This window comes from Tauraco erythrolophus, chromosome 9, assembly GCF_009769465.1.
Source record: "Tauraco erythrolophus isolate bTauEry1 chromosome 9, bTauEry1.pri, whole genome shotgun sequence".
NCBI classification, from domain to species: Eukaryota; Metazoa; Chordata; class Aves; order Musophagiformes; family Musophagidae; genus Tauraco; species Tauraco erythrolophus.
In genome coordinates this window covers 34,480,726-34,505,999 of record NC_141473.1, presented here as the reverse complement: position 1 = coordinate 34,505,999, position 25,274 = coordinate 34,480,726, and the positions used below count along the sequence as shown (strand labels likewise).

The window sequence follows — 25,274 nt, the reverse complement described above, 5'->3', positions numbered from 1 at the left end:
AACAAGTTAATCCTTTTAGCTCTTCGAAACGGTCAGATCAGCCAGTTTTAAAAAGCTTTGCAGTGTGCATTTCTGCACACTTTGAACGGGAACGCCCTTTGGGAGCACGAAGCAGGTACGACGAGGGTCACGCTGGAGCCTGCAAGTCCCAAAAGCCTGTCCAGCACCGATGACATATGACGCACGAAAGCTTCCAGAGTCCTGGGAGTGTTTGGAGAGAAGAGCTTGATATACAACCTCTCTAGGAGAGCTGATCCTTCCTCAGTAGATGGCCTAATATTCTTGTGATTTTTACATTCCCAGCCTGGGAGGGAACTCCCCTGGGATCTTCCCCAGTAGGTACAAAACGGGTGCAGTGACCAGCAAGGACATCAAAAGCAAGAAGTGGTACACAAAAGACACACTTCCTCTGGCAGCACCTGCAGGTCCAGGACCATACTGTCTGTCTGTCCCGCTATCGCTCGATTTTTAACAAGCCACCTACACTGGAATTTACTCAGAGCTGCTAATACTCAACCAAATGCTCTTCTGTGTCAGGTAACAGTAAGAGCCTACAAAAGGATCTGCTCATGGTTCAAGGTAAATGTGCCTAAAGAGAACTAAGTTATAAGAAGGTACAAAGCTTTCTAGTCATTGGCAGCTGAGAATATGAGATTCAGCAAGTCATTACAACCATGTGGCTTGCGTTGGTCTTGACTAGCTCAAAACCACAGTCTTCGGAATGCCACTTCTGCTATTTCCTGACCTGAACCATACAGCCACTGCGTCTCCATCAGAGCCGTGGCCTCACCACCCAAGAAATGAGGCTGCTGTCAGATGTTGGGTGCCATGATGATGAAAGCAGCACAACTTCTGCTCAAAAGGGATTTTAGATGGAACAAGAATATGGCCAGGACCGCTGCCAGAATGTTTCAGCATCTGACACAAGTGGATTTGTCCTGTTTACACTAGTAGCGTTCAACTCTGCTCTCCCTGGACCTGTTGTCAGCATTAGTCGGAGATGGAGCATGGACAGAGGAGGGAAATCGATAGTGAAGCCCAACACAGAGACTAAGATGATGACTTAACATCCCAACTGTTCCCAACAACGAGAAGACAGTAGGTGGATCTCCATTCCCCTCCCTTCCCCAAATACACTTTCCCTCCTTCCGCAGAAACTCACAGGCAGAGCCTGTATAAAGTGGAATACATCTGCTGTACGGGGTTTCTGATTCCCTGTCCTCCATTAAAGTATATCCCTGAGACACAGATTGATGTGAAGAGCCACAGTGAAGTCAGTGTGACTACACGCAAGGACATTATATCATGAGCATGTCTATTATTTATAATGAAATTAAGCTGGCCAAGATAATTAATGCTATTAATATCTGCACAATGATGAGCACAGTATGACTAGATAAATAGGCGGAATTACTTCTTATCTGAAATATCCTCCCATTTAACTAGTAGGGTGAACCCAAATATAAACAGAGAGGATAAACAATTTGGTAGGAAGTGTTAACTGTTGTTTCTAATTATCTAATACCTATATATCAGGTGCTGAAGAGGCAGAACTCCTCATGCTACAGTCCGGGGTGCTTTGACAACACGGCTCATGCCACAGTTTGCTGGCAATATTTTAACATGAAAAATGGCTTGGGGGAAAGCAGAACTGAGGCAAATCGAGACACTTCCACACTGCGGATGTTGCACATTCTTCCACAGAGCAAAAACATTCCGGCAAACTCTATCGTATCTGGCAGGACCCCGCAACTCAACAAACCAGGCTCCACTGCCTTTCACCATGCCCATCTAATATGACATTACGGGCTCCAACTGAGCACAATAGGGCACAAAAAGAACAGAAATGGTGACTTAAGGGCAGAGCTTCGTCATGAACTTCAGCCTCTTTTATTGTCACCAACAGAAGGTACAATTTTAACTGAACTCCTAGAGAGGAGGAGGAGGAGGTGGAATTTAATTTGCCTTCCTATGAGAAACTGAGTGCAGAACACTTCCACTTGACCTCTTTAACCTCCTAATCTCCCAGGACATTCACTGCGTACCACAAATGGATCTATAGATTCAGTGTATTTCCTAAAGAGATGGTCACAACAATGGAAGTGTTTTTCAGATACACATCCATCTAATTTATTGAAACAATGATTTTGGGAGGAGTTGGCCTAAAAATTCAGTCTATGCAAACCTGTTTAGCTGTTTAGCTCGAAAGTATCACAGTGACGAAGTTCTGTCTCTGATAAAAATCTACAAGTACTGCTCTAAGTAATTTTCCGTCTTTGCATCTTACAGTTTCAAATTAAATCATCTTGAAAGGAGCCATTTGTGCTTTTTTTTTTTAAAGAGAAAGTCAAATTCCTATTTAAAACCACACAGAAAACATAGAAAATAGGATGTAAATTACACTACAAACATTCAATTTTTACATATTTTAAGGAAAAGATACAAGCCCATAAATATCTAAAAGATTAAGTCTATAAACACAAATCAACGACCAAATTTTTCCTTGTGGTATGGGCTAAGCACTGCAGCACATACAGAAGACTCTGTAAAAGCATGCACTATTCAACAAACCCTGGAACATGCAGCTCAGCACTAAGTATTAAAGAAACAGCACAGATTTTTTTTTTTTTTTTTAATGCTGAATTTCTGCCTTTATCTTTTTTTTTTCTAATTTAAAAAAAATCTTAACATCAGGGTAATATCGTTTGTGTGTGCTTCTTAGAAACCATTACTGAAGCGGCTCTTGTTTCATAGTCTGTTTATCTTCAAACTTATATTTAGAAGTACATTGTAACAGGGTGAGCTGCTCCCAGGTTTATTTTTAATTCGAAGATACTGTCACAAACTATGTTTGTGTGTCACAGAATGTGAAAACTAACACTAGATGCCAAAAAAGCTTAAGCACTACCAGTTACCAACAGGCTGATAGCATTAGGTTGTTAGGTGATTATAGTTGCTGGTAACTTTTGAACACAGACATGATTTAAAGTGAAGAAGAAAACTATTGAAAAAAAATTACATTTATCTCCCCCAGAAAATAAATTACATTCTAAATTTGAAACGGCATGCTGGGAAACAAAGGCAGGGCTGTACCTAAAAAAGGAGAGTGTACTGAAAAGAGTATTATTAAGTGATTTACCTTGGCAACAGCTTTGCTTTCAGAATTATTGTTGGAATCCTTAATGCCATTTAATGAATCTCTTCTCTGTGGGCAAGGCTTCTTTTTGCGCGGTCTGCCTTTAAGATTTGGCGCTGAAAATTAATAGAGAACAATTTCAACACGTTGTCTTATACTGGATTCTTAACAGCTGAAAGCATAATAAAGAATTCCACTACAATCAGTCACAGAAATGTACACATCCGTCTACAGTAAATGCTTATTATGAGATTCCCATCCTCCATGGGTTACATCTTGACACACTATACGTTCCTATAGAATATCCCCCAAGGCTAATCTATTCTACTTTCACATAACTAATTAATATAAAGTCAAACACTGGTCTCTGAAGGACTCAGAAAGAAAGCACAAATATTTCTCCATGGTACAAAAAAGAACAAAACAGAATATTAATAGGTAACTTTGCATTAATCAGCCTGCTGCATTTATTAGTTTTAATCTTCAAGTAAGAGTACTAACTACTATTTCCAACTTTGGGAAACATCTGGTTTTGGAAATGTTCTGAAATATTGAAATTCCTTACAGCTCCAAGAAATGTTTATATATCCTGTCATTCTTGTCAAAGTTCTTCTAAAAAAGGTTGTTTTTTTTTTTTAAATTACCCCCAAGTCCTCAAATGGATCAAAAAAAACCCTTAACAACTAGTTCTGAAAGTTGACAAGTACTGAAATAAGTGATTGATTGTTTCATAAGGGTTACATACCACACATAAATTAACATGAATCACTCTTAGTTTTGTCCAATTCTTAAGATAAAACAGCTCTGAAATAACACAGTGACTAAATCCTAACCGTGCTGAGCCATACGTAGAAAGGGATATGGATCATCATAAAAAATATCACACTCATCTTTCAATAGCAGTATTACAATATAAATTATGATCACATACAGAAATAATAGATGAAGCAGATGTTTGCTCATTATTACGTGTCCTGCCTGCTTTCAGATTTAAAAATCAGCCTCCGACTACTATGGCAACATTTAAAATGATAAACAATCATTAACTAATGACTGTACCGAAGAAGATAATTTCCTTTAAACCTTTAATTTCTAGGTAACCATTGTTTTCACTACTTAAAGGGATGATTAGAACAATGTCAGAAATCTAAACACCGCAAACCTCTTGAGTGCCTTCTAATTGTTTCTAATCTTACATTTGTCACACAGTAAGGCAGTGGTTTCAGGACATTTTACATTTTAATTAGTTTGCAAACACAATAAAGGGTGCTAATTTGATTTTATAGTTTGAGTAACAGTGTCATATTTCGTCTGTTCAGAGAAAAAGAAAAGCTGTGAGTTTAAAACCAGAAGTCCAAAAGACACATCCTTTTTCTTCCCCCAGCACTGGCACATGGTAAATATACATATATATATATATATGCATGTACGTATGTGTGTAAGTCCGTATTTGTGTCTATATAAAAATATGTTTATCTCCCTACAGAAATATCTCCCTCTGTCTCCACTGAAGCACATTCTGCTTATTGAAAAGTACTGCAGAAAGCAATTCTGAAATTGTCATCTGAGGCTAACATGCAAAATCAAACAAAGAGAGAAAGAAATTATTACCCATTCCAGTCGACAAACATCTGCCTGATTTATATCTGTACTCATGAATGCTACAGCATGTGACTGCACACTACGTCGCTGGAAGTCTCGACTTGGTGTGGATGTCTGTCTTACACAAAATGAACACTAAGAGTATTTGCTCCGTGCTTACAAATCCCCTCCCCCAGCCGCTCCATTACTCATATAAACAGAGATGAGCGACTCGGCGGGAGCGTGGGATGAGCTCGGAGGACTCCAGCGCCGGCTGCCAGACTGCCAGCCCCGGCCACGCCGCCCGCCTTATTTATAAACCCCGCTCATCCCTCTGCCTTTCTTGGCTTCCCCATGCCTACTTTTTTTTGGCACACAACCTGGATGGGACGGACAGATCCTTGACCATAGGTAGCGCCAGCAGTCCCACCTTCTTTAAAAAGGTACGGAAGAAAATAGAAACGTTCCCTCAATTTACTACACCCTGGCACGCACGTTAAAAAGATAATCTTTGAATGAATGGATCCCCTGGCCGGTCCAGCCAACGGCTGGGGAAAGATGTGGTTCAGCCAGGATCAAATACACTTGCATGTGAATTACTTTTTTTTTTTTTTTTAATATAAATAAACTAGCTCAAGGTTCAATGTTTTCCAAACACACTTGCTATCCTGAGTTTTGGCACTGTGCTTTGTATGACACTATAAAGCACTCCTAATGCTTTGCTAAAAGCTTTAAAAGCAAGAAGGCATTTGTTCCTACATTCCAGATATATTGAGCTTCCATATAAACATCGTTTGAACTGGAGCCTTCCACAGGGGAACTGGCACAAACTCACTAAGAAATGGGGTATTTGCGTTCTCCCTGTGGCCCAGGAGCTGCAGCCAGGAAGGTCCGTCGCAACAGGCACGAGGACCATCCCACACACCCACGGTACGATTTTAAATCACTTCAAGCCATTCCAGGTCAGACGCACGATTAACAAGAAAGCAGTAATAGGAACTAATACCAGAAGAGAAGGTCCTTGCCTTTAGTACCTGCTCCATAAAAGAAAACATCTGAAATAGTTCCAGTCACACTTGAAACAAAGCCACTAACATTTGCTCCCTAAATCATTACAAATAAATGCATTATTTGAAGATTATTTATATTTTAACTATATCCATTTTGTTCTCTTGAGCTAGGAAATATGACTGGGACTGAAGGAATAATTTACAAGTCACATATTTGTTTTATTTTTTTTTCATTTTTTTGTTTCATTTCTGACATATTCATGAGCATGCTGCAGATTTCTTGAATTTGTTATTCATAATTATTTTAAGGCAATTCTACACACAAGTTGTGGCTTAGTCTCAATCAGTTTTCCTGATGACATTGGATGTTCAGTATGTACTGGACAGCTAAGTGAATATCCCATGTTTTTTTCTGCTTTGTGGTGGAGAAGGACTTCTGGCACAACTACCTGAGAAGATCTGAAACAATTCAATTGCTTCACATTTTTGTACATATGGCTTTCAAATTCATTTTCTGAAAGCATTTGTGGCAGTGAGACCTGATAACTTGCACATTCCCAGAAGGTGAGAACATAAGCAAAGCAAATTAAAGTGAAAAATTGAATAAATAAGTACAGAAAAAAGTTTGCATTTATCTGTCACCTCTTTAGTCTAAGTGCCTCAAACAGGAGTATGAGAAATATGACGTACTACCAGTTTAAATACTTTCTTACCTGTGCATTTGACAACATGTTTGCTTTCACCAATTTGTGGTTTTTTTTTTTTCCCCTTCCTTTCTTTATTTTTGCTTCCCAATGTATCTTAAAGAGGGGAAAACTCAACTACTGAAACATCCACTGGGATGTTTGATGGGCTGCTGGGAACTTTTTTTTGCCTCTCCTTAGGCGAGATTCAAAGGATCAGTATTAGCACAGCACAGGTGCCCCTGTGGGAGGCAAACCTGAACACCCCCACACCTGCCATCAGCAATGCCCCGGGAGAGCAGAGCTGCTGCTGCTGAAGGCAGGTAGGCACAGAAAGGCTGCCAGCAGAGATGGAAACCTGGTACAACACAAAGAGCCCAAACCTCCAAGTTCAGACCTCCAGAAGCGAAAGGGCGTTCATCCACTTGAAGTCCACACACGCCTGTGCCTTGCTGATTCAGAGAGCCTCTTCTTGAGCTAACAGCTCATCCCAAGTTTGCTACTCATCACAAAGGGTAAGTTCATTAAGAAAATGGCAACACATGAAAAATTATCTTCCCTGAAAAATCTGTAGGTGAGATAGCGATCCAGAGCCCAGCAGGGAAAGCCACTTCACCAGCTGAGTCCTGGCAAACGTTTCAGGTATGACCAAGTAAAACATAGTCAGCTGCAAAATGCACACAGTAGGAGCTAATGCTCCTCTGTTAGGAGAGCTGGAGGAGCACGAAGGCACGCTTCCCCTCCTGGGCTGGTTATCCTTCCCATACGTGCCACCGTTGTGCCTGCTGCCTTTACCCATCAAGAGGAGCTCAGAGGGACTGTTTCAGCACTCCTTGGATGCCAGTTTTAGAGCAGCGTGTTGCTTCCTCATTTCCCTGACGAGCAGATCCAGCTGGTGTCATTTAAACAAACCTGTTTCTCAGAGCCCACCGACCTGGTGGCCCTGCAATGTGACCACCACCGCTCACAACGCTGCCCGCTGCTGCAGAGGCTGCAGAGGCTGTAACACGCCGTCTCACAAGGAACCAAGCAAGAACTCAAGATGAATGAAGATCTCATTCAAGTGCAAGCATTTGTAACAATGAAGACCAAAAGGTGTGATTATTAACTAGAGCGCATGTGGTGTGGACCTACCTTGTTTTTCAGCTGACTACTACTTGGTGGTAAAAGTCCTGTGCTTCTGATTAAGTGAAAGCCTGTGAAATGGGTATGTCATGAATATCAACAGTTACACAAGCCATGATGACAACCATATCTTAACAACTCTTCCCGTTCTGGAATACGCCTTACTGCCATCTAGGTTGTGAATTCTCAGGGGAAAAAAAAACCCTATTTATAGGAATCTGCCCAAAGCCAGGAATGTTTTCTTCCCCTCCACAGTTGAAAGGGTCCCTGGGTGTTGTTTGGAAAGAGGTGGTCACCGCAAATCACACAGAGATTGCTGCTTGTCTTTCAACATGAGGGATCAGTATTTCTCGGATGACCATGAAACGTTAACTCACGATTGAGTGGGACCAGGCAGAAGAAAAGAGAGAAAGAGCTTGTGCCTGTGCCAGTGAGTGAGAGAAGGAGACGGGGAGCCAGAGAGGGGAGAGGCAGCAGATGTGCCCCCAGCCTGTTCCTCCTGCGCCACGTGGTGGGAGAGGTCTTGTTTCAAATCACACACTTCCCACACCTGCCCGGGCCACTGTGCCAGCCCCCGGCGTACTACGTAGGGTGGAGGAGAAGGAGGCCATAATCCTCCTGCCGAGCTGTTCCTTGCCCTGCACGTGGCTCTGCGAGGCGAGAGGGACAGGAGGAGTAATGCCCTTGGATGTCCTGTCTGGGTACGGGAAACAACTTTTGCTGGCCACAGCCATGCTGAGCTCCTTCCCAACACCCTGGGCTGTCTATAAACACCTTCCCTACCCACAGGGGAGCAAAAGAAGGAGCACACGGCCATGGTCTTCACAAGTGGGGAGTGAAAGGAAAGGTGAGGTGCAGAGGCTGTCACTGCCACTTCCTCTGCAAATCCTCACTCACATGCACACCTGCCTTTAAAAAAACAAAAGCATTTAGTCCCTGATGTAATGTAACTGCCCTCAGTAATTTGAAAGTAAGGTTTCATCACTCTTTCCTTCTTCCAAGATAGGAACTCGTACCTTGCCTCCTCCTTCCCAAATTGTGGCCAAGCTCAAAACACCAGCAATGCCCTACGTGTTTTTATCACAAACTGACACACCTGAGAGGTTAAATGAAAACCCTGTGTTATGCACAGTGCAGGGAGTTAGATTGTCTGTAGATTGACAGATTTTTGCTGACTAAAACGTACCCCAGGAAGAAGCTGACCCAGCGACCCCGAAGCCCAAAGCCTGTTCTTGTGAGCTGCCTGCTGACCACCATAATCAAACAAGAACAACCCAGAAGCACCTGCAGCAGAGAATTAAGGACCGGGTGTTGGAGATAAGCTCAGTAGCAGGGTCGAACTCTCAAAGCAAGTGAGCCACACCAGAAAGACAAGAGCTCAGGGTTTATGTTGCTCAGACCAGGTAGATGTTTCCTCAAAGGTAGAAGTCCTCTCTGTTCATACAGCCATGAAACAGCATCATTGCTCAAAAATTACATATTCCCCTCCAGTGCTCTCATCAGCCTGTGGAAGCATCAGGATACTGTAGGTGATCAGGAAAGGACCAGACGGTGAGAAAGAAGATGGCTACACTGCCCACCTACTCAGAAAATTCACAAGGTTTTGGCCACTGCTCTCCTGCCACTACCGCCCTCAGCTGCTCACCTTTCAGGGACACTGTCTGCTCAGCAGGACACAGGAAACAGGAGCCTTTTCAAGCCTCACCGCCTAGTACAACTCTCAGCTCTGAGCTGTACCTGAGGATGGCAAGTTCTACACAGGGGAAAGAGAAGCACCCAAGAATGAGATCCATATGAGCTGCCCAGGTCAGCCATGATTAAACACTACCTATGGCGGAGAAGCGTAGGCTGCTACAAGAAGACAGCACCTCCATCAGTCACCTTCTTTACCTGCATTCCTAGGAAGAGGAAGTTATCCGTGGAAGTACTATCTCCCTGTTACCAAGTCAGTGATCAAGTCAACCTCACTTGAGCCATATCCACGCTGAGAACACAATGTACTATGTTCACATAGCCACTCCTAGATGCACAAATGAGTCAAGAGACCATGGTTGTGGTTTTGGGGAACCTAACTTTAGCAGGTTAATTACAGTAGAATTATCTCTTTTTTAGGAGTCTGATTACCATTGGAAGTCCAATGAGTTCAAAACTCTGCATAACATTATTCTGTAGATGCACATATTTTGGCCGATGTAGAACATGTATTGTTATAGAGAGGGTGTTAAAAAACACAGTGGCCTTCACATAGCTGAGGTCAAGCTATGTTGGCCCTTTGTCAAAATCAGTGGTGTAACCAAGAGTTTTTAATGAGTCTGGAATGCATTACCTCATTTGTCATACCTGGATCACTTACTCATGCTGAGTCCAAAATAACCTTGGACCTTGTTGGCTGCTCAACAAATCATGTAAGTAAACAGTACTGTACTCATGCCTAAAACATGTACCTTTTTCTTGCTTGGTCCACATTACTTAACTCTGCAAAACATCTAAGCAATTGTAATGCCCATAATCAAAGTTCTTGCCTTTTCCAGGCCTCTCTCTGATCTGCATAACTATTTCCTGATATGACTTTTGATTCTGGCTTTCTGGTACTCCAGTTTCTCAGAAACACTTCAAAAGTGAGAGGAAAAAGAAAAAAGGAAAAGAAAAGGGAAGGATGGCCACCACTGTATTTCGCTGAGGAAGGTACTGGGATAGCTGCTCAGCATTGCTAATGTACTTACACCTTACACAACCAACTAGACTCTGGCTGCCTGTTGTTTTTGTGGCCACGTTTCTGTCCTGTGGAAAGACGAAGGGAAAGGAAAGAGCAACAGTGTTTTTGCCAACTGTGAGTGCATGACAATACAACAAAAACAACTGAGCTTGTGAAAGTGTCCAGGGCCATCAGCAAAGAAGGGCCAGTGGAAGATCTGGGTCTACATTTAGAGTGGGCCTACAGAGTCAGGTAAGCTCTACACATGAGAAGCGGGAGTGCCTCAGTGAGAGGTAATCACAAAGCTGGAATTAAGACAGAGCACTGGAAGGTGCAAGAAGTTAATAAATAGGGATGTACTGTGGTGCTGAGTTTGGACGAGAAGTGTGCTTGCACGAGACAAGCTGCAGGATGCCTGCGAAATGCATCAACAGTCTCTCCTCCCTGTAGGACACCTTGCAGAACATCTCACAGAATCCTTTTGCACTGTGTCAGTCCTTCATATATCTTCCAGTTTTCACACACACACACACACACATATATATAAGCTGCAATACCAGAATGCTTGGCCCTAAGCTGCAAAACTATCAGTAGATAGAGAATAGACTAGGAGACCTTCCCTCTCAGGTATGTGGGAACAGCAGGATGTGTCAGATCACAGAGCTATTCATGATTCAGGTGCCAAACAGAAGCTGGAGATGCCTGGCCATCAAAGTCAAGGTGAGAAGAATAGTCTCCAGAAAATCCATGAACCGACCATGCCTGCTGGCAGGTGGCAAATAGCTGGTTGCTGAGGACACCCCTAAAGGAGCCTGGCAAAAGTTAGCTCTTGGCTGAAGAACATGCCTACATGTTGCACCTTTTAAAATGTAATGAATAGAAAGTTAACAGTTTTAATGGTTTTAACACTTACCCCTCTAGGGGCCTTGTGGCATTCTGCAATATCTGAAAGTTAAGAAAAGCATATTGCCATATTTAAGCACAGTCTCAAAAACTGTTCAAAGGTTAGTTAATCTCACATACTGTTCTGGAGTCCCAGCTGCTTCCTTGATTTTCTCGTCACCTCCAGCTCTTTGTTTTCTCTCCTTCACCTCATTCCCTTTTCTGCACCCTGAGTTCAGGATCTTATATTTCATTTATTTTCCTTTCACCACTGAAAGTTTATTTAAAAGCTTCTGCCTCCTGGAAACAGGGTCCAAGTCGGAGGGCCTGGGGCATTTATTGCCCAGGCACACTGAGCAGAGGTGGTGAAGAGAAGCAAGTTGCAACCAACCTAGTATTGCATCAAAGGGTCAGCAATTAAAGTGGCCGGAAAATAAAGCAAAAGATGAGACTACACTAAAAAAATCCCAGACTTTTGTTCAGGAAACAACAGTTATCAACTGAATTTGAGGAAACTCTCTACAGGATCCTAAGTACACCTACGGAGTCAGTGATGAGCACCTACCAACAACTAAAGCTCTCATTGAGCTCTGGGAGGTCGCACAGTCTCTCCACAAACACACGCCTCTTGCTTATTCAAGCTGCACATAAAACAATCTGAATATTAAAACCATGTCTACTAGACTTTTTCTAAATGCAAACACTTGTTTATTCCTTTCTTTATAACTGAACATGCCAGATCTGAGCTGGAAACTCCAGTGCACGACAGCAAACAACCTTGCAGAGAGCACGAAGGATCCACGCTGCTTTCTAACCCGCATGGAGAAAGAGAGGACTTGTGTAGCCATTTCTGAAAGTTTTGTTTTGGAAATGAGATATCCCATGCTCCATGTGGGGAAAATCAATTTGCTACCTCTCTAAAGAAAACATTCCTCATTTGGAAGTAAGTGAAACAGACACTTCCTTGTGTGGATTAACGTGGAGACATATGACTTGCTGCAGACTGTTGTTCTGACCCCCCTCCTGACCAGACAATCTCTGAAAAAAGCAAAAAAGTGGTATTTTACATGGCTTACAGTTCAGACTAGCATTGCTTTTAATAGAAAAGTTAGAGGCATTGCAAATACCAAGCTGGCCAATTATGTCAAAAATTAAATGTTTTTCATTTCTATGGAAGATGAGGACAAGATTCAGGACGAGGCCTGGAGTCTCTTTCTCTTCATTTCAGCACGGTTGGAAGTTAAGACTTGGGCTTGATCTGGGCTTCTTTATGTCCTGCTGACTAATTTGGGTTTTAAAAAAATGGAAAAAGGGGTTTTTCTTGGACAAAAACTATACATGTGTTAGAAATTATGAAGTGTGGTAAATTGAAAAGGGAAGCTGAAGAGTTCAGAGGAAGATCTATGCCTAACAAATACGTGACATTCAAGTAGATCTTAATGCAAATTAAAATAATAATAATTAAAAAATCCAGTGTAGGCCTATTGCTGGCTACAGATGACAGGATTGTTATTAATGATTCAAAAAGAGGCAGAGGTGTTTGGTAAATATTTGTTCCACATTTGCAAAGAAGCCAGATGATATGCTTGCAAAAGAATATAATTAAAGGCAGTCAATTGACTCAGTTTTACAGAAACCAGATCTTAAAACAACAAAAAAGAAAAACAAACAGAGCACCTTATTTTATACTTTGAAACTGCAAGCTTGGTTAGACAAACTAGCTGCATGCATGGAACTTACCTGCATCTCTGTAAGACAGCTGATTTAATACTAAATAACACTTTGATTAAAAAACAGCACTACATAATTTTATTCAAGCATAAATTAAACAGATTAAGAAGTGGCTAAATGATAGAGCTAAAAGCAGGCATCAGTGGGGAATTTCTATCAAATGAAAATATTTCTGGTGGAATTCTACAAGGGTTCAATACTAGCAAGGCTAAGAGCAACATCAGTGAAATAAATATAAGGTCTCTGACAGTGACATTCACACTGACGCAAGGACGGGCACAACGCTAACCCTGAGTCATACAAACGAGTAATCAGAAGGAAAAAAGGACCATGCAAACACAATGCTCTTCAGTACAGCTCCAGCAGGAAATCCATAAGCAAGTTTTACAGGTCCCGTGACCAAGCCAAGGGTGGCACTTCACTGGTCACTCCCTACTGGAAATTCAACATACTCTAGGAGGAAGATGCTGTGGCCAAAGCAGTCTGCCTTCAAGTGGGAGGTCCGAATAACATAAGCTGTGCTGGGTTTGAACAAAAATGATGGAGAAGTGATTTCACCAGGTAATACAAGTGCCTCAAAGGTAAGAAAAAGCTGATACTCAGAAGCAAGGAGGCATGAGCAGGCATGCCTAGGCACTGCTGTCCACATATACGATCTCATGCCAATATACGGAGGCATGCATCTGACCAGCTTTCAGAAGACCTTTTAGGAAACGCCTGAGCCAGACACAGGCTGATGTGCACAGTGCAGGAAGAAATGCATGCAATTTGAGGGTCTTCTCAAGATACCAGACTGGAGCTGGTTGTCCGGCCTCAGCCGTGGTGAGAGCTGGGTCCAGGCTGGTGCCGGTAGAGCCTCGCCGCTGCAGGCAGTTGCAGCAGCCTGGCTGGCTGCACGGAGCAGGCGTCCAGCTGTCTGGCTGTGGTCCTTGCTCAAACAGCTGTTTCCCTTCTCCTTCAGAAAAAAGGTGGTGAACTGGATGAAAGCATTTGCTGGTAGTTTTGGCCAATGAGCCACTACTTGGGGTTCATACCAGATTAGATGACTCAGTGGTTCTTCTGGTGAGAAACTGCATGAGTACAGATCAAATATAGTAAAGTACTGTGCTGTGCAGGACAAAGAACATGAAGAGCTGTAGCCTTGATTCAGCAAAGTACATGCCTAACTCAGAAAGGCCTCTGTGTGCAAAGACCTCTGACGACCTCATTTGGGCTATTCACATCTTTGAGGCTGAGCCCATGTTAAGCATTGAACACGACCAAGCCAGCATGACTCTCTCTATCACTAACGGGAAAAGAAGCATTCAAGCCTTGAACAAAGAAATCGTCATATTTCATCATGAAACACCTTGTGCCGGGGAAGCATCACAGGATCAGACATGGGTTCATCAAGTTTCCCTTTCCCTCAAAAATCTGCAGTCAATCTCCAGTCTCCAAGCCCTCCACCCCTAAAGGTCACCTCCTGGGAAGCTACACCCAGCAGACAGGAGCTTTGGTTTCTGTAGGAGGGTCACAGCAATACTCAAGAAGTGCATGTCTGACTTTGCAGAATAGTCTGAGTTAATAAAAAAAAAAAAAAAAAAGAAAAAAAGGCAAAGAGAGGAAAGAGTGAGCAGGTACAAACGGATTATGTAATAGCCAAGACAAAAGCAGTGCAAACAGAGCAGTGAGAAGTGAAAAAGCCCAGCAAGTCCGTGCGAGTCAGCCTATCTCATCAAAACTCTGCAGAACACCCAAGCTAGACTTCCCATTAGAAGGCTTCAGAAAATAACAGGCAAATAAGAACACACAGCAAATCTGAAGGCAGCTTTCCCAGCAATATTTCCTTTTCTCTCCAGTAAAAGCCAGCGTTTGTGAAATTGCTGTCTAGCAGAGTCAGCAGTCCCCAACGGAGACGTGACCTACATACCTTGGAAATACAATAGATACGTAGCCGGTCATATCCACACAGATAGGCAGATGAGATGGGCTAATTGACTGGTAAAGGATGGATGCTGTGTATGAATTTGAACAGGCAGAAATTTATGCAAGAAGTCTAAAATGGACCGTTTCTGGAGACCTTGCTTTTGGGAATGACAGCAGCAGGTAGGAGGCAATGATCACTCAGTTGTGCACAACATGAAAATGACAAATACATTATTTAAATCTCTAGCATTTCTGATTTGTAAGTGATTATATGAGAAAGAATTTTTTTTAAAGTGTAAGAATATTGTAATTTTCTTTCTTTTTTTTTCTTTGCACTTGACCATTGCACTGCAAAGTAATCAAAATTTATCAGGCATAATCAACCTGCATGAAGATATTAGTTGACATAGATATTAGATTGATGCCTACATCCAGCTGCCACCACGAGGAGGATTGCACAATACATTCGGTGGAGACAGAAGCAGCAGCTTTAGCCTAAGCCCTGCTCCCATTCACATCTTTGAGTCATCACCAACTTCATCTGGCAAGGCACCCCGTTGCGGCACACACAGCTGTAAAGAGGTTCAGGAATGACTCTGCTTCTGGAGAGAGCTTGGGATGAAGCCCTCACACCCCCAGGGACCTGCGTACACCTGACACAGCGCTTTAATGCTGGGGTGCGGAGGTGATGCTGCCCAGCATTGCTGAGCAAAGGAGGGAGCTGCACTTTTCGCCAGTAAAATGCAGCGGTGGTAACTCCGGTAACTTTTGTCAGGTTGTGTACGAGTAGAAAGGGAATCTGCAGAACCGTCAAATCCCCCCAAAACTGGTGGGTGGGTTTAAAGTCCTGAGGGTAAGATCACGCGCCTGGGTTTAAACAAGTACAAACCCTGTGAACTCAGTGTAATCAGCCCAAATATCGTCACAAAGAGAATCGAGCCCATCTCTGCCATGCAGCCCCTGGAAATCTCTAGCACGCGGAAAAATCCAAATAAAATCAAGCTGTATTCATTAATTTATCTGAGCAGGGCAGAGTTTAAACTAAATATGAAGTCGGTTGTGCAATGTTCTTTCATAGTCGATACCAGTTCTTAGGAAATTATCTGAGTGAATTAAGTGGAGGGACTGTTAAACAATTTACACACTTCCTTGTGTTTCAGAAGTCTAATTATAGCTGTGTTTGTCTCTCCCCGCAGAACTGTTGTATACCACATGGTATGCATATTTCAGCATCCAGCATTATTAACTCATGACCGACTGTCAGTTGATCATTATCTAACACATGGGGTCTGCAAAAAGAGCCTTATTTGGGCAAAAGCAGGCTTCTGACCCGCGCCCGCTGCATTTTCCCCCAGCAGAACTTCAGTTGGATCGTTATTTGCTGTCAGTGGAAACTCAGAGGTTACATACGTGAAATCTGCAGACAGGGAAATAAATCCTTACCGAGTTTAAACACTTAGTGGATACAAAAACCATCTCCAGCTCGGTTAGTTTAAAGAAAACTCTCAGTTGCCCTCTAGTGTCACCCGGCTGCCATGCCAGCCAGCCCGCAGCCAAGGTCACAACATTTCACCTCATTTCATGCCATGAGATTTACTGTACCCGCAATATTTCGTATAAAAGGGTGAGGGGGATGCTCTTCCCCCCTGGAAATGCCAGGGCTTGGGCCCCTGGAAGCCCAGAGCTTGCACGGTGTTTACCGCTGGAATTGCGGCGCGTGACACACGGGTTTTATGAGCGAGAATCTCTGAAATCGCTCTGCGCGCTGCACTCCATAAAGTTCATTCATAACTAAAAATAGACTAATGTACAAACTGATTTAGCATTATACTGAAGCTAAGGAACATAGGGAGTCTGCAGAATTCCCTAATATGGAAGAGAAGCTGAGTTTTCAAAAGCAGCAGTTTATTTGTTTCTGAAAATGGACAACATATGTAAAAGATTTAATATATAGAACCAGGTGTATATATAGCATAGATCTTCATACATGTCCATTTTCATTCTATATAAAGACTTTATACAGCCTGAAACTATAAATTTAATAATAGATTACTAAATTAAGTCTGCACAATCACTTCATAAAAAAAATCATTTCAATTTAAAATACAGCTGTAGGGGTTTGGACAATTTCCTGCATAATAGAGGCCCATCCCTGAAATGTAAATAACACCGGTATTAAAACAAGTCAATCAGGCACATCAGGAAGAAAAGAAAGGTACATGAAAACATAAATGCATTTTCCAGCTTATCCTAAGTAAGGATGCCAAACCTTTTTATTTTATTCGAATGCTGCTTTGATAAATCACTACTGCTTCAGCTGGCTTTTTTTTTTTTTTGCCCTTTTTTTTTTTTTTTTTCCAAACGTCCTGTTTTTCTTAAGAGAAATCCAGGGCTGATTAAGTCTTAAACATTTTGAATACAGCAAACCATCAGAGTTTTGCAATAAGAATTATTCACTTCTTTCCTGTGTACCGTCAGCATTCTTAAAATACTGTTACTATAAAATTAAACAGCATGCTCTTCAGAAACGCGTGACGTTGCCTGCTCTGTTTTTTTCAACTGCAATTGTGCAATTTTAAAATTCTCTTCTTTCTCAATGCCTCTTCCTCAAACAAATACCTTTGATAGTTATAAGATTAAAAAAACAAGTTGGACTTTATTTTTCTTAAAACTTACAGGCCACCCATGATATTATTGACTGATTACAGAGTAAAAATGACGAACATTACTTTATTTTATATATCCTAAGTTAATTATAAGGCTTTCTCTTCTTAATTTGACAAGACTGAAATATCACAAGTAGTACATTTGGCAATTCAGAAAATATAATCAGGGAAAAGGTGAAATGAACATTTGAAAAAACAAATGATTTGATTTGCATAAGCAGATATTTGTAAGGCACCGCCTTTCTCCACTGCCTGAACAGCACTTTCCAGTTGCCCTCGCTCTCACGGCGTAGCTCACAAGCCCAGTAATTGCCCTTTCTACCCCAAAGCATTGCCCCTGTTGATGATAAGAGGCTTTTGCCGGCAGCACCCAGCGATGCCAGGACGCTGTGAAGGGGAGACACAGCGCAGTCGGGCAAGGAAGCAGCAGGGAGGTGCCAGGACCCCCTGGCCAGGACCCAGACGCCATGGCTCCAGCCGCATGTGCTGCCCCAGCATCCCTGCTTTTCAGGGGAAGGCTGTCTCTCAGCTTCAGCCCAAGCCAGGGCGCCCAAATACTGGAATTGCTACTGAAATAATAAATGGTGTATTACAGTCCTGTTCGACAGGGCTCGTTCAGGGCTATACTCTTTACTCTACACTCCTAGTGACCGAACCCTGGATCTCAAGTGGCAGGAAGCTTGTAGGGTTTCCAAGCCTGGCTCCCAAGCTCTGGGCACAGAACGAGCCCAGCGGTGGGGAGCAGGGGCTGCAGAGCAACTTTAATACTGACTCACAAAAGGCCATTGCAATAGGGACACAACTGGCAGCTGAGCCCAGCGTCATCCAGCTGCATTGGAGTCCACCTGCTCCCAGACCTGTATCTCAGGGGAAAGGTGGGACCACTGGCAAGCCCCTGTCCCCCTTGCCTGCACATCGATCTCTTGGGCTGTGCCTTTCTGTAGCTCTGCACAATACCTGATGTCATGCTCTGTGGGATTAGGTTGCTGGAAGACTGGCAGGTTCAGAAAGCTCAAAAACTTCTTTCCTCTGCCTCATGAAATACACAGCAAGAATTTTATTTACTAATCCCGGTCAGTCTCCTCCTCCTGATAGCATCTGGAAGGGCTTTCATATTGTACAGGAATCCTCATCCTCACTTCCAATAAAGAGATTGCTCCATTCCCAGATTCACCCACTCTGCCTGCTGCCAGACCTAAGTTTTTCCTAGAAGCCTCCCCACCAGCCATGACCTGACGCTGCTTTGTTTAGGAAACCTGACCAAGTGACATGAGTGGCCAAACCTTCTGTATATCTAATTTTAAACAAATAAAAACAGCACCAAGACAAACCAGCACCTCTCCTGGATTTCCAAGTACACTATTAAGTAGAGTTGGACTTCAACTAAGGTGAATATGAAGATTGGTTGTCCCAAGAGATAAATATTGACTGAAGAAAAGCAAAGGTCAAATTGGTCAATATTTACTTAAGAAACTCTAAATCTTGATGCAGTGTAATGTACACTCTGAATGTCTTCATCAGCTACCTCTGGAGATATTTTCATTATGACTAAGGGTTTCAAAAGTATAATCTTTATCCTCTAGAGTTTGTCTTTAGAAAAAAAAAAAAAAACCCTCACTCAAGCATACCTACTGCAAATAGGAAGCCTTCTGTGCCTAAGGCCTCAGCAAAAGATTTGTTGATTTGCAAATGCTATCTGCCCAGTCTGCACGCGAAAACTCAGTAGCCCTGACCTCTGAAGACGTGAACAATAAAAAATTTCTGACTCATCACATGACAGTATTTCAGACTACCATGAACAGGAATTTCTTCTTTGGTAAGGATTAATGCACTCCCGTCTCCCTCCGTCTCAAATATCTGTAAATTAAGGCTGAAATTTTATCTCAAGCTTCTATTTCACATAAGGAATTACTTTGAGACAACGTCGATCAAGAGCTTTTGGGGAATTATAGTCCTATTACTTACTGCAGCAAGTATATTAGTCCTATTATTTATCTAAGGTTTCAAGCTTACTGTCTAATTTCTGAAGGTCTCCTACCATGCTATTTTTGTCTGAAGCTATAGCGCTATGGACTCTTCTTTCCACAGAACAGCACTGTTGAAAACAAAAATTCCAGGAAATTTTTGAAGGCTGATTTTTCTGAAGATGCACAAGGAAGGAAGACACACAAACCCTTTGGAGTTTCAATAAGGTTACTCCCTGAATTCTCCTTGGCACTGTCAGCCGGCCACCCAATGACCAGGAAGGTACCAACCCTTCTGCTCCTCTGTCCATTGAAATGTTCTAAGCATAGTGGCTGAACCCCTATTTCTAACCTTTGTCTTCACTAAACAGTCACACAGAGCACAGATTTGTTGCAGTCACCATGGAGATTGGTTGGTTTCAAATTAAGCACAAACTGTTTCCTTTGCTATTTTTATTGTGTTTTGAGCCTATTATGCTCCTCCCACCCTGCCCTCTCTTTATCTTTACTGGCAAATGAGAAAATGGTACTTTATTGTCAAGTCAAACCCTAGCCACAGCCACTCCCAACTCAGTGGAGGACAGCAGTGGTACACCCTTCTCAATTGCCTTCCTTCGCTGGTTGGCAACCAAAGAGTCTGCACGAGGTCAGATGACACATCCACCGAGGGCTGCCACAAGAGAAATGGCATTATCCTGGCGTAACGGAGAGGGACTGGGATGGGGATGAGGACGAGGATGGGACTGTGCGGTGAAGGGGGACAAAACGCGAGCCCCTGGCATGAGGAACGAAGGAACAGGAGAACTGAAGCAACGGGGAGTGGGGGAAGCCAGACTTCTGGGCTGTTTGGATTACACACAGAAAGTAAATAAATGCACCACCACAAAGCCAGGTGCAAGCATCACTCTTCCACTGGGTGATACCTGGGCTACTGCAGCCAGAGGCTACTGAACACCCTCACCAAGGAAAGACTGTCCTGCACCTCCCAAAGCACGGAGGAGCTGTTATTTGACTCCCAAAGATGTGAAGTCTCTAACAGAAGTTCCTTTGGAGGCACAGAAAAAGACACAAGGACCGATAGATAGTGCTGAATGTAGGTTTCCCACAGCCCAAGTCAATGTGCTCCCTGTGCCAAAAATGCAGCAGGCTACGATCTGACAGCCCCCAAGATGCCTACGCCAAACACAGCCCTTTCCCACAGTTCTGTGACAGGTACATCGATTCTTTTAAAACACCATCAAGTCTCCACGAAAACATCCCCCTGCTTCTGGAATCATATGTGATCCATAATGTGGAACTTGAGTTTAAATTCAAAGACCAATTAAAAAAAAAATAAAATCAATGAGATGCTTTTATGAAACAGGAGATTGATCTGCAGCTTAAAACTTCCAGTAATGTAATTTTTTAGAACTTTAATAAATAATGCTTTTATCTTGATTGCAAAATAATACCCTGCCACGAAAACACAGCGCAGAGGTAGGAAACTGTTCAACAAGAATTAAAATGTCACACTTTGCACAGAACGGAGCGTTACAATTATTGGTGAAACACATTTTTTAGATTTGTTAACACAAAATTAACAATTACATACATCACTTAATTCTATAAGTGCATATGTCTCGAAGTACCCATTAGCTAACCATGCCTAGTTCAGTTTTAATATACATGCAGGCTTTGCAGCACAGAGGGGATGTAACTATGCGAGCGCTGGCACAGTAAACCCTGAAATGGCAAGTGCTATTAAATTGAGATGCAATCACGTTGAAAGGGAAACATTAACAAACAGCAGACAATTGAGAAGAAAATACAGGGCGCTTGTGTTCTAATACATGTGCTTCAAAACCTTATATAACTATTCATTGTCTAGTTCATCTGGCCAGGGGCCCAGTTTGCTCTATGCTATGCTATACTAATTTTATAATAATAAACTGTTACACAAGCTTTATGCAGTCATGCATGTGAAGAGGTTGTGGAAGACATTGCATTTGATTATCTTTCTAGCAAAGACACCATCTTGAAATTAAACATAGCCTGGTAGAAATATATATGAATTTAAAAAAAAAAGATAAAAAGAAAACAAATGTGAGTATATCATTAAAAACACACACACACACACACAAAAAAAGGAAAAAATCCTTTCAAAAAGGCTTTTTTCCTCCTCTGAATATCACCTTCCCATTATGCATGACAGATGAATACCACTAATCCCATAATACAATGCAAGAATCTGCATGTTCCTGGACTATGTTTGTTTGAAGACAATCAGTGATTTTTGGAAACGAATGTACGCTTTTTTTTTTTAAAATACACCTTCTTGCCATAAAACCAAGGCAAAACGGTTTACAAAGCCAAAAGGAATGCGTGAAATAGCTAGGGTTTAAAAACCCTTTATATTATTTGTTGATTTAGCATGAACCAACACGAACCACTGAGATGCTTCAGCTAAGATTTAGCTGTACCACAAAACATTTCGTAGGATAGCAGTTGAAAAAGATAGGGATGAGAGAGATGGGGCACCATAGCATATACAGTACGAATCAGATGCGATCCAGAGAAGTAATTTCATATTCCACATTTGTCTATGGAATTGTCTGAGAATTTTCTGCTGAACATTATTTCCAGGTTTATCACAGCGGTTCAAAACCGGCTATATTTAGTCACTGACCAGTGCCAGAAAGCACTACCAGACTATAGGATCATGGCATATTTTAAGTTTGATATCTCATCAACCATCAAGGCCAGAAATAAATGCCTTTTATAATCAGAAAGAGTGAAAGCCTCAGACCTCCAAGACACAGAAAGGACTTTTTTCAGCTCTAAGTCACCAGATATCAACCTCAAAAATCACATTATTCTGATTACCATTATGTGTCTGCTACTTCCCGACCACCCCCTACATATTTTGATTTCAACATTTTAACATCTAATCTAAAAAAATCCCACTAAAGCTAGTGAACCAATGTTTTATGTGGGGCCCCTGAGGCACTTCCACATGCAAATACCACCACTACATTCCAAAAGCAAAGAGTCAGCAGTCAAGTGGCGCTGAAGTCAATGGGTGTAGGAGCAAACCCCAAAAAGCTTTAATGCCAGATTCTGATCTAAACCAAATCACTGTCAATCTCAAGTAATTGACTCCTGTGGATTTACATGAGTGGGAAGGAGATCATAATCTTGCTCTTAACCTTTATCTTTGAAGAAGAGATGGTCGTATATCTGATTTTTCTAGCAGGAAAATGTCAGAATTTCACCGTTTTCTTCAAATTGGGGCAGGCAGTCAAAAAAGTTCTGAGCAACACTAACAGGCAACTATCAGGTTCTTTAATTTTAATGCGTCTAAAGAAAAGAAACCAACTGAAAACACTTCTACAGATCAAAACTCTCAAATGGTTTTGACGTTAAAGCGCATCCCACCAAACTGCAGGACCCAGAGTCCTGTGCTCCCGCGCCCCACCACTCTGAGCAACGAGCGCTGAGCGCCCTGAGCTGCTGCAACAGTACAGCCACTGAGGAGACCACGGAGCAGCACCAAACCTCGTCCAGAGAAAGGGACGGGCACAGGATGCGGTCAAACTAGCATCACTGTGGCAGAGCTGCCCCCAAGAGTATGTCAACCCAGCATGATGAAGTTCAGTCCTTCCAACCCTACACCAAGCATTTCATTTCAAACTTTCTGATGCAAAATAAATAAATAAAAAAAAAACGGAAAAAAGACCAAAATCCAAACAGACATATAGTGGCTGTAGGCTGTTACTGTGGAAAAGATTTTCATTTCATTCAAATGGCATCTTCCAGTGCTAAAAAAGGCATCAAAGACTTGACTCAGAAGAGTGAGAAAACCTCCTGTGAGGTAAAAGCTATGCCAGAACTGAAATGCAAAACAAGAGGAAGTGGGAACCAGGTGGCACTGCAAGGGAAGGGCTGAAGCCAGGCCCCACGCAAGGGGTTTGCCTGGCACTTAGACCCATGCCCAAAAACCTCCACCAAAGGATGCAGGCACTTTCCCCGTTCTCTAGCTGCAGGGGAAACACAACACAAGGTGGCAAAACTTTCCTCAGCCATTAAGGAGTGTTTGTTGACTTTCCGTAATTTATTTTGACCATTGTTACATTGTTTTGCTCCAGGCTTCTGAAACTAAGAAAGCCCAATGGACTGCGACCTCCTGCAACTGCTTCTGGCTGTGCGACTCGTCTTCTCATCTCCGCATGTGACTGATGTGCAAGCTGGAGCTCGTCTTTGCTGCTTCAGGGTCGCTTGATTTTCATGGATGTTCATGCTTAGACCCAAACAGTCAACGCAGCCCCGACGCCTTCTCCAGCTCACCTGAAATGGGAGCTGATGTTTCTCCTCATTCATCTCGGCTTCCTTTGCGCTGCCGAATATTTCTGATGGTTGCTAGGCAACTATTGTTGAATACATGCATGAGGCATTAATTGTCTGAGCACTTTAAAAGGGGAAAATTCTTTAAAACTGAGGACATTGCCATACCAAAAATAGGATATTTCCTTTATGAAGGGCAACACTGGTGGCTGGGAATGTTGATGGCTGCAGTATGTCAGAGGCTAGATGAGTCACCCAGATTACTCACATGCAGGGCAGCACAAAAGAAGCGTCTTAAGAGACCTGACTTTATAATAAACTTTTATTTTAAATGAAGTGCTTCAGATCTAGTTTTATCTTCTGACTGCTGTTATTGGGATATCACAGTCCACATTTTCATTAAATTAACAGCCTTGGGTCCAGCTGCTGTTACAGTGTTAAAACTTACGAGTGTATCAATTCACTACCTTCTAAACCCAAAATGGCAGCAGCAAGTACTCCTTTTCGCTACACTTCAAAGAGATACTGTAGTCTCACTGTTGATCCTAAGTGCTCTGTGCTCCTCACCCGTAAATGTGGATTTCATTTTATAGGGTCTTTTTTTCCAAAATACATTCCAATGTCATGATCAAGCTCTAAAGACAGTAAACACAGACTTCCATAAATTGACTTAAACTTCTAAGCTAAACAACTGCAAGGATTTGCAGCTAGGTAATTTTGGGGATTTTTTTTGTTTTATAACAAACCCATCTCTACCATAACTAAACATTCACAATGTACATGCATTCATATTAATTACAGTCTGCCTTTCAAAACAACCAACACCAAAAAACCCCTGAAGAACCACCATTTTTTTTTGGCAAATCAGTCAAATGATTATGGTTCGTTGCAAAATCGGGATGCTATAAAAGAATGAGGGCAACTATACTGCTAATTTTGAACATGGTATTCTCAGCAGCTAAAGACTCTGGGAATAATCTTTTCTATTTTTTAAACTTGTGCTCTACCTCTAAGAAAGCACGTAATGGGACACAGGCTCATCTCAGCAAAGTTCAGCGGAGGTTTGTAAGACTTTAAGATGAAGATGAAGTGACTGACTTAATCAACGAAGTGAGAAGTAGAATCATCAACGCCTACTTAAAGTAAACACGCCACCCCACAGCAAAGAACTGTTTCCACTGGGACTTTAACTTCTACTACAGTTGCAAATCCAGAGTGAAACAGAGGAGGGTGATGACAGAGCTGGAAGGTTGCACAGTACCTCTCTGTTGAAGCAGCAGCAGCGTCTGCGAATGTCACCCATGTTAGCAGGATGATCACCGTTAGCCTTTTCACATATTCTCTTACCCTTTCTGAGGGCTGAAACGGCTGATTTTCAAATAAATTCCTCCTCTTCTATTACTCAACTTGTTGCTAACACCTGCTTTTTAATTAACATGCTCTTTAAAGCTATTATGCAAAAAGGCAAGGTGATTGGAGATGTCTGTGAAGGACCCATCAGAGAAGGCTCATGAAGTCAGTACAGTAAGTCTGTAGATGGTCTCGCAGTGTGCCGCTGCACATTTACATGAGATGC

The 25,274-nt window shown here is 42.3% G+C and overlaps 1 protein-coding gene across 2 annotated transcripts in view; it reads right to left on the bottom strand.

The window, feature by feature from the left end:
* Nucleotides 1–25,274, bottom strand: part of ARID5B (AT-rich interaction domain 5B) — a 119,380-nt gene that overhangs the window by 32,508 nt on the left and 61,598 nt on the right. For both annotated transcript variants that reach the window (XM_086616785.1, XM_086616784.1), the window contains one exon: nt 3,140–3,252. In XM_086616785.1, coding sequence (XP_086472911.1) covers nt 3,140–3,252 — 113 coding nt within the window. The remainder of the gene's footprint in view (nt 1–3,139; nt 3,253–25,274) is intronic.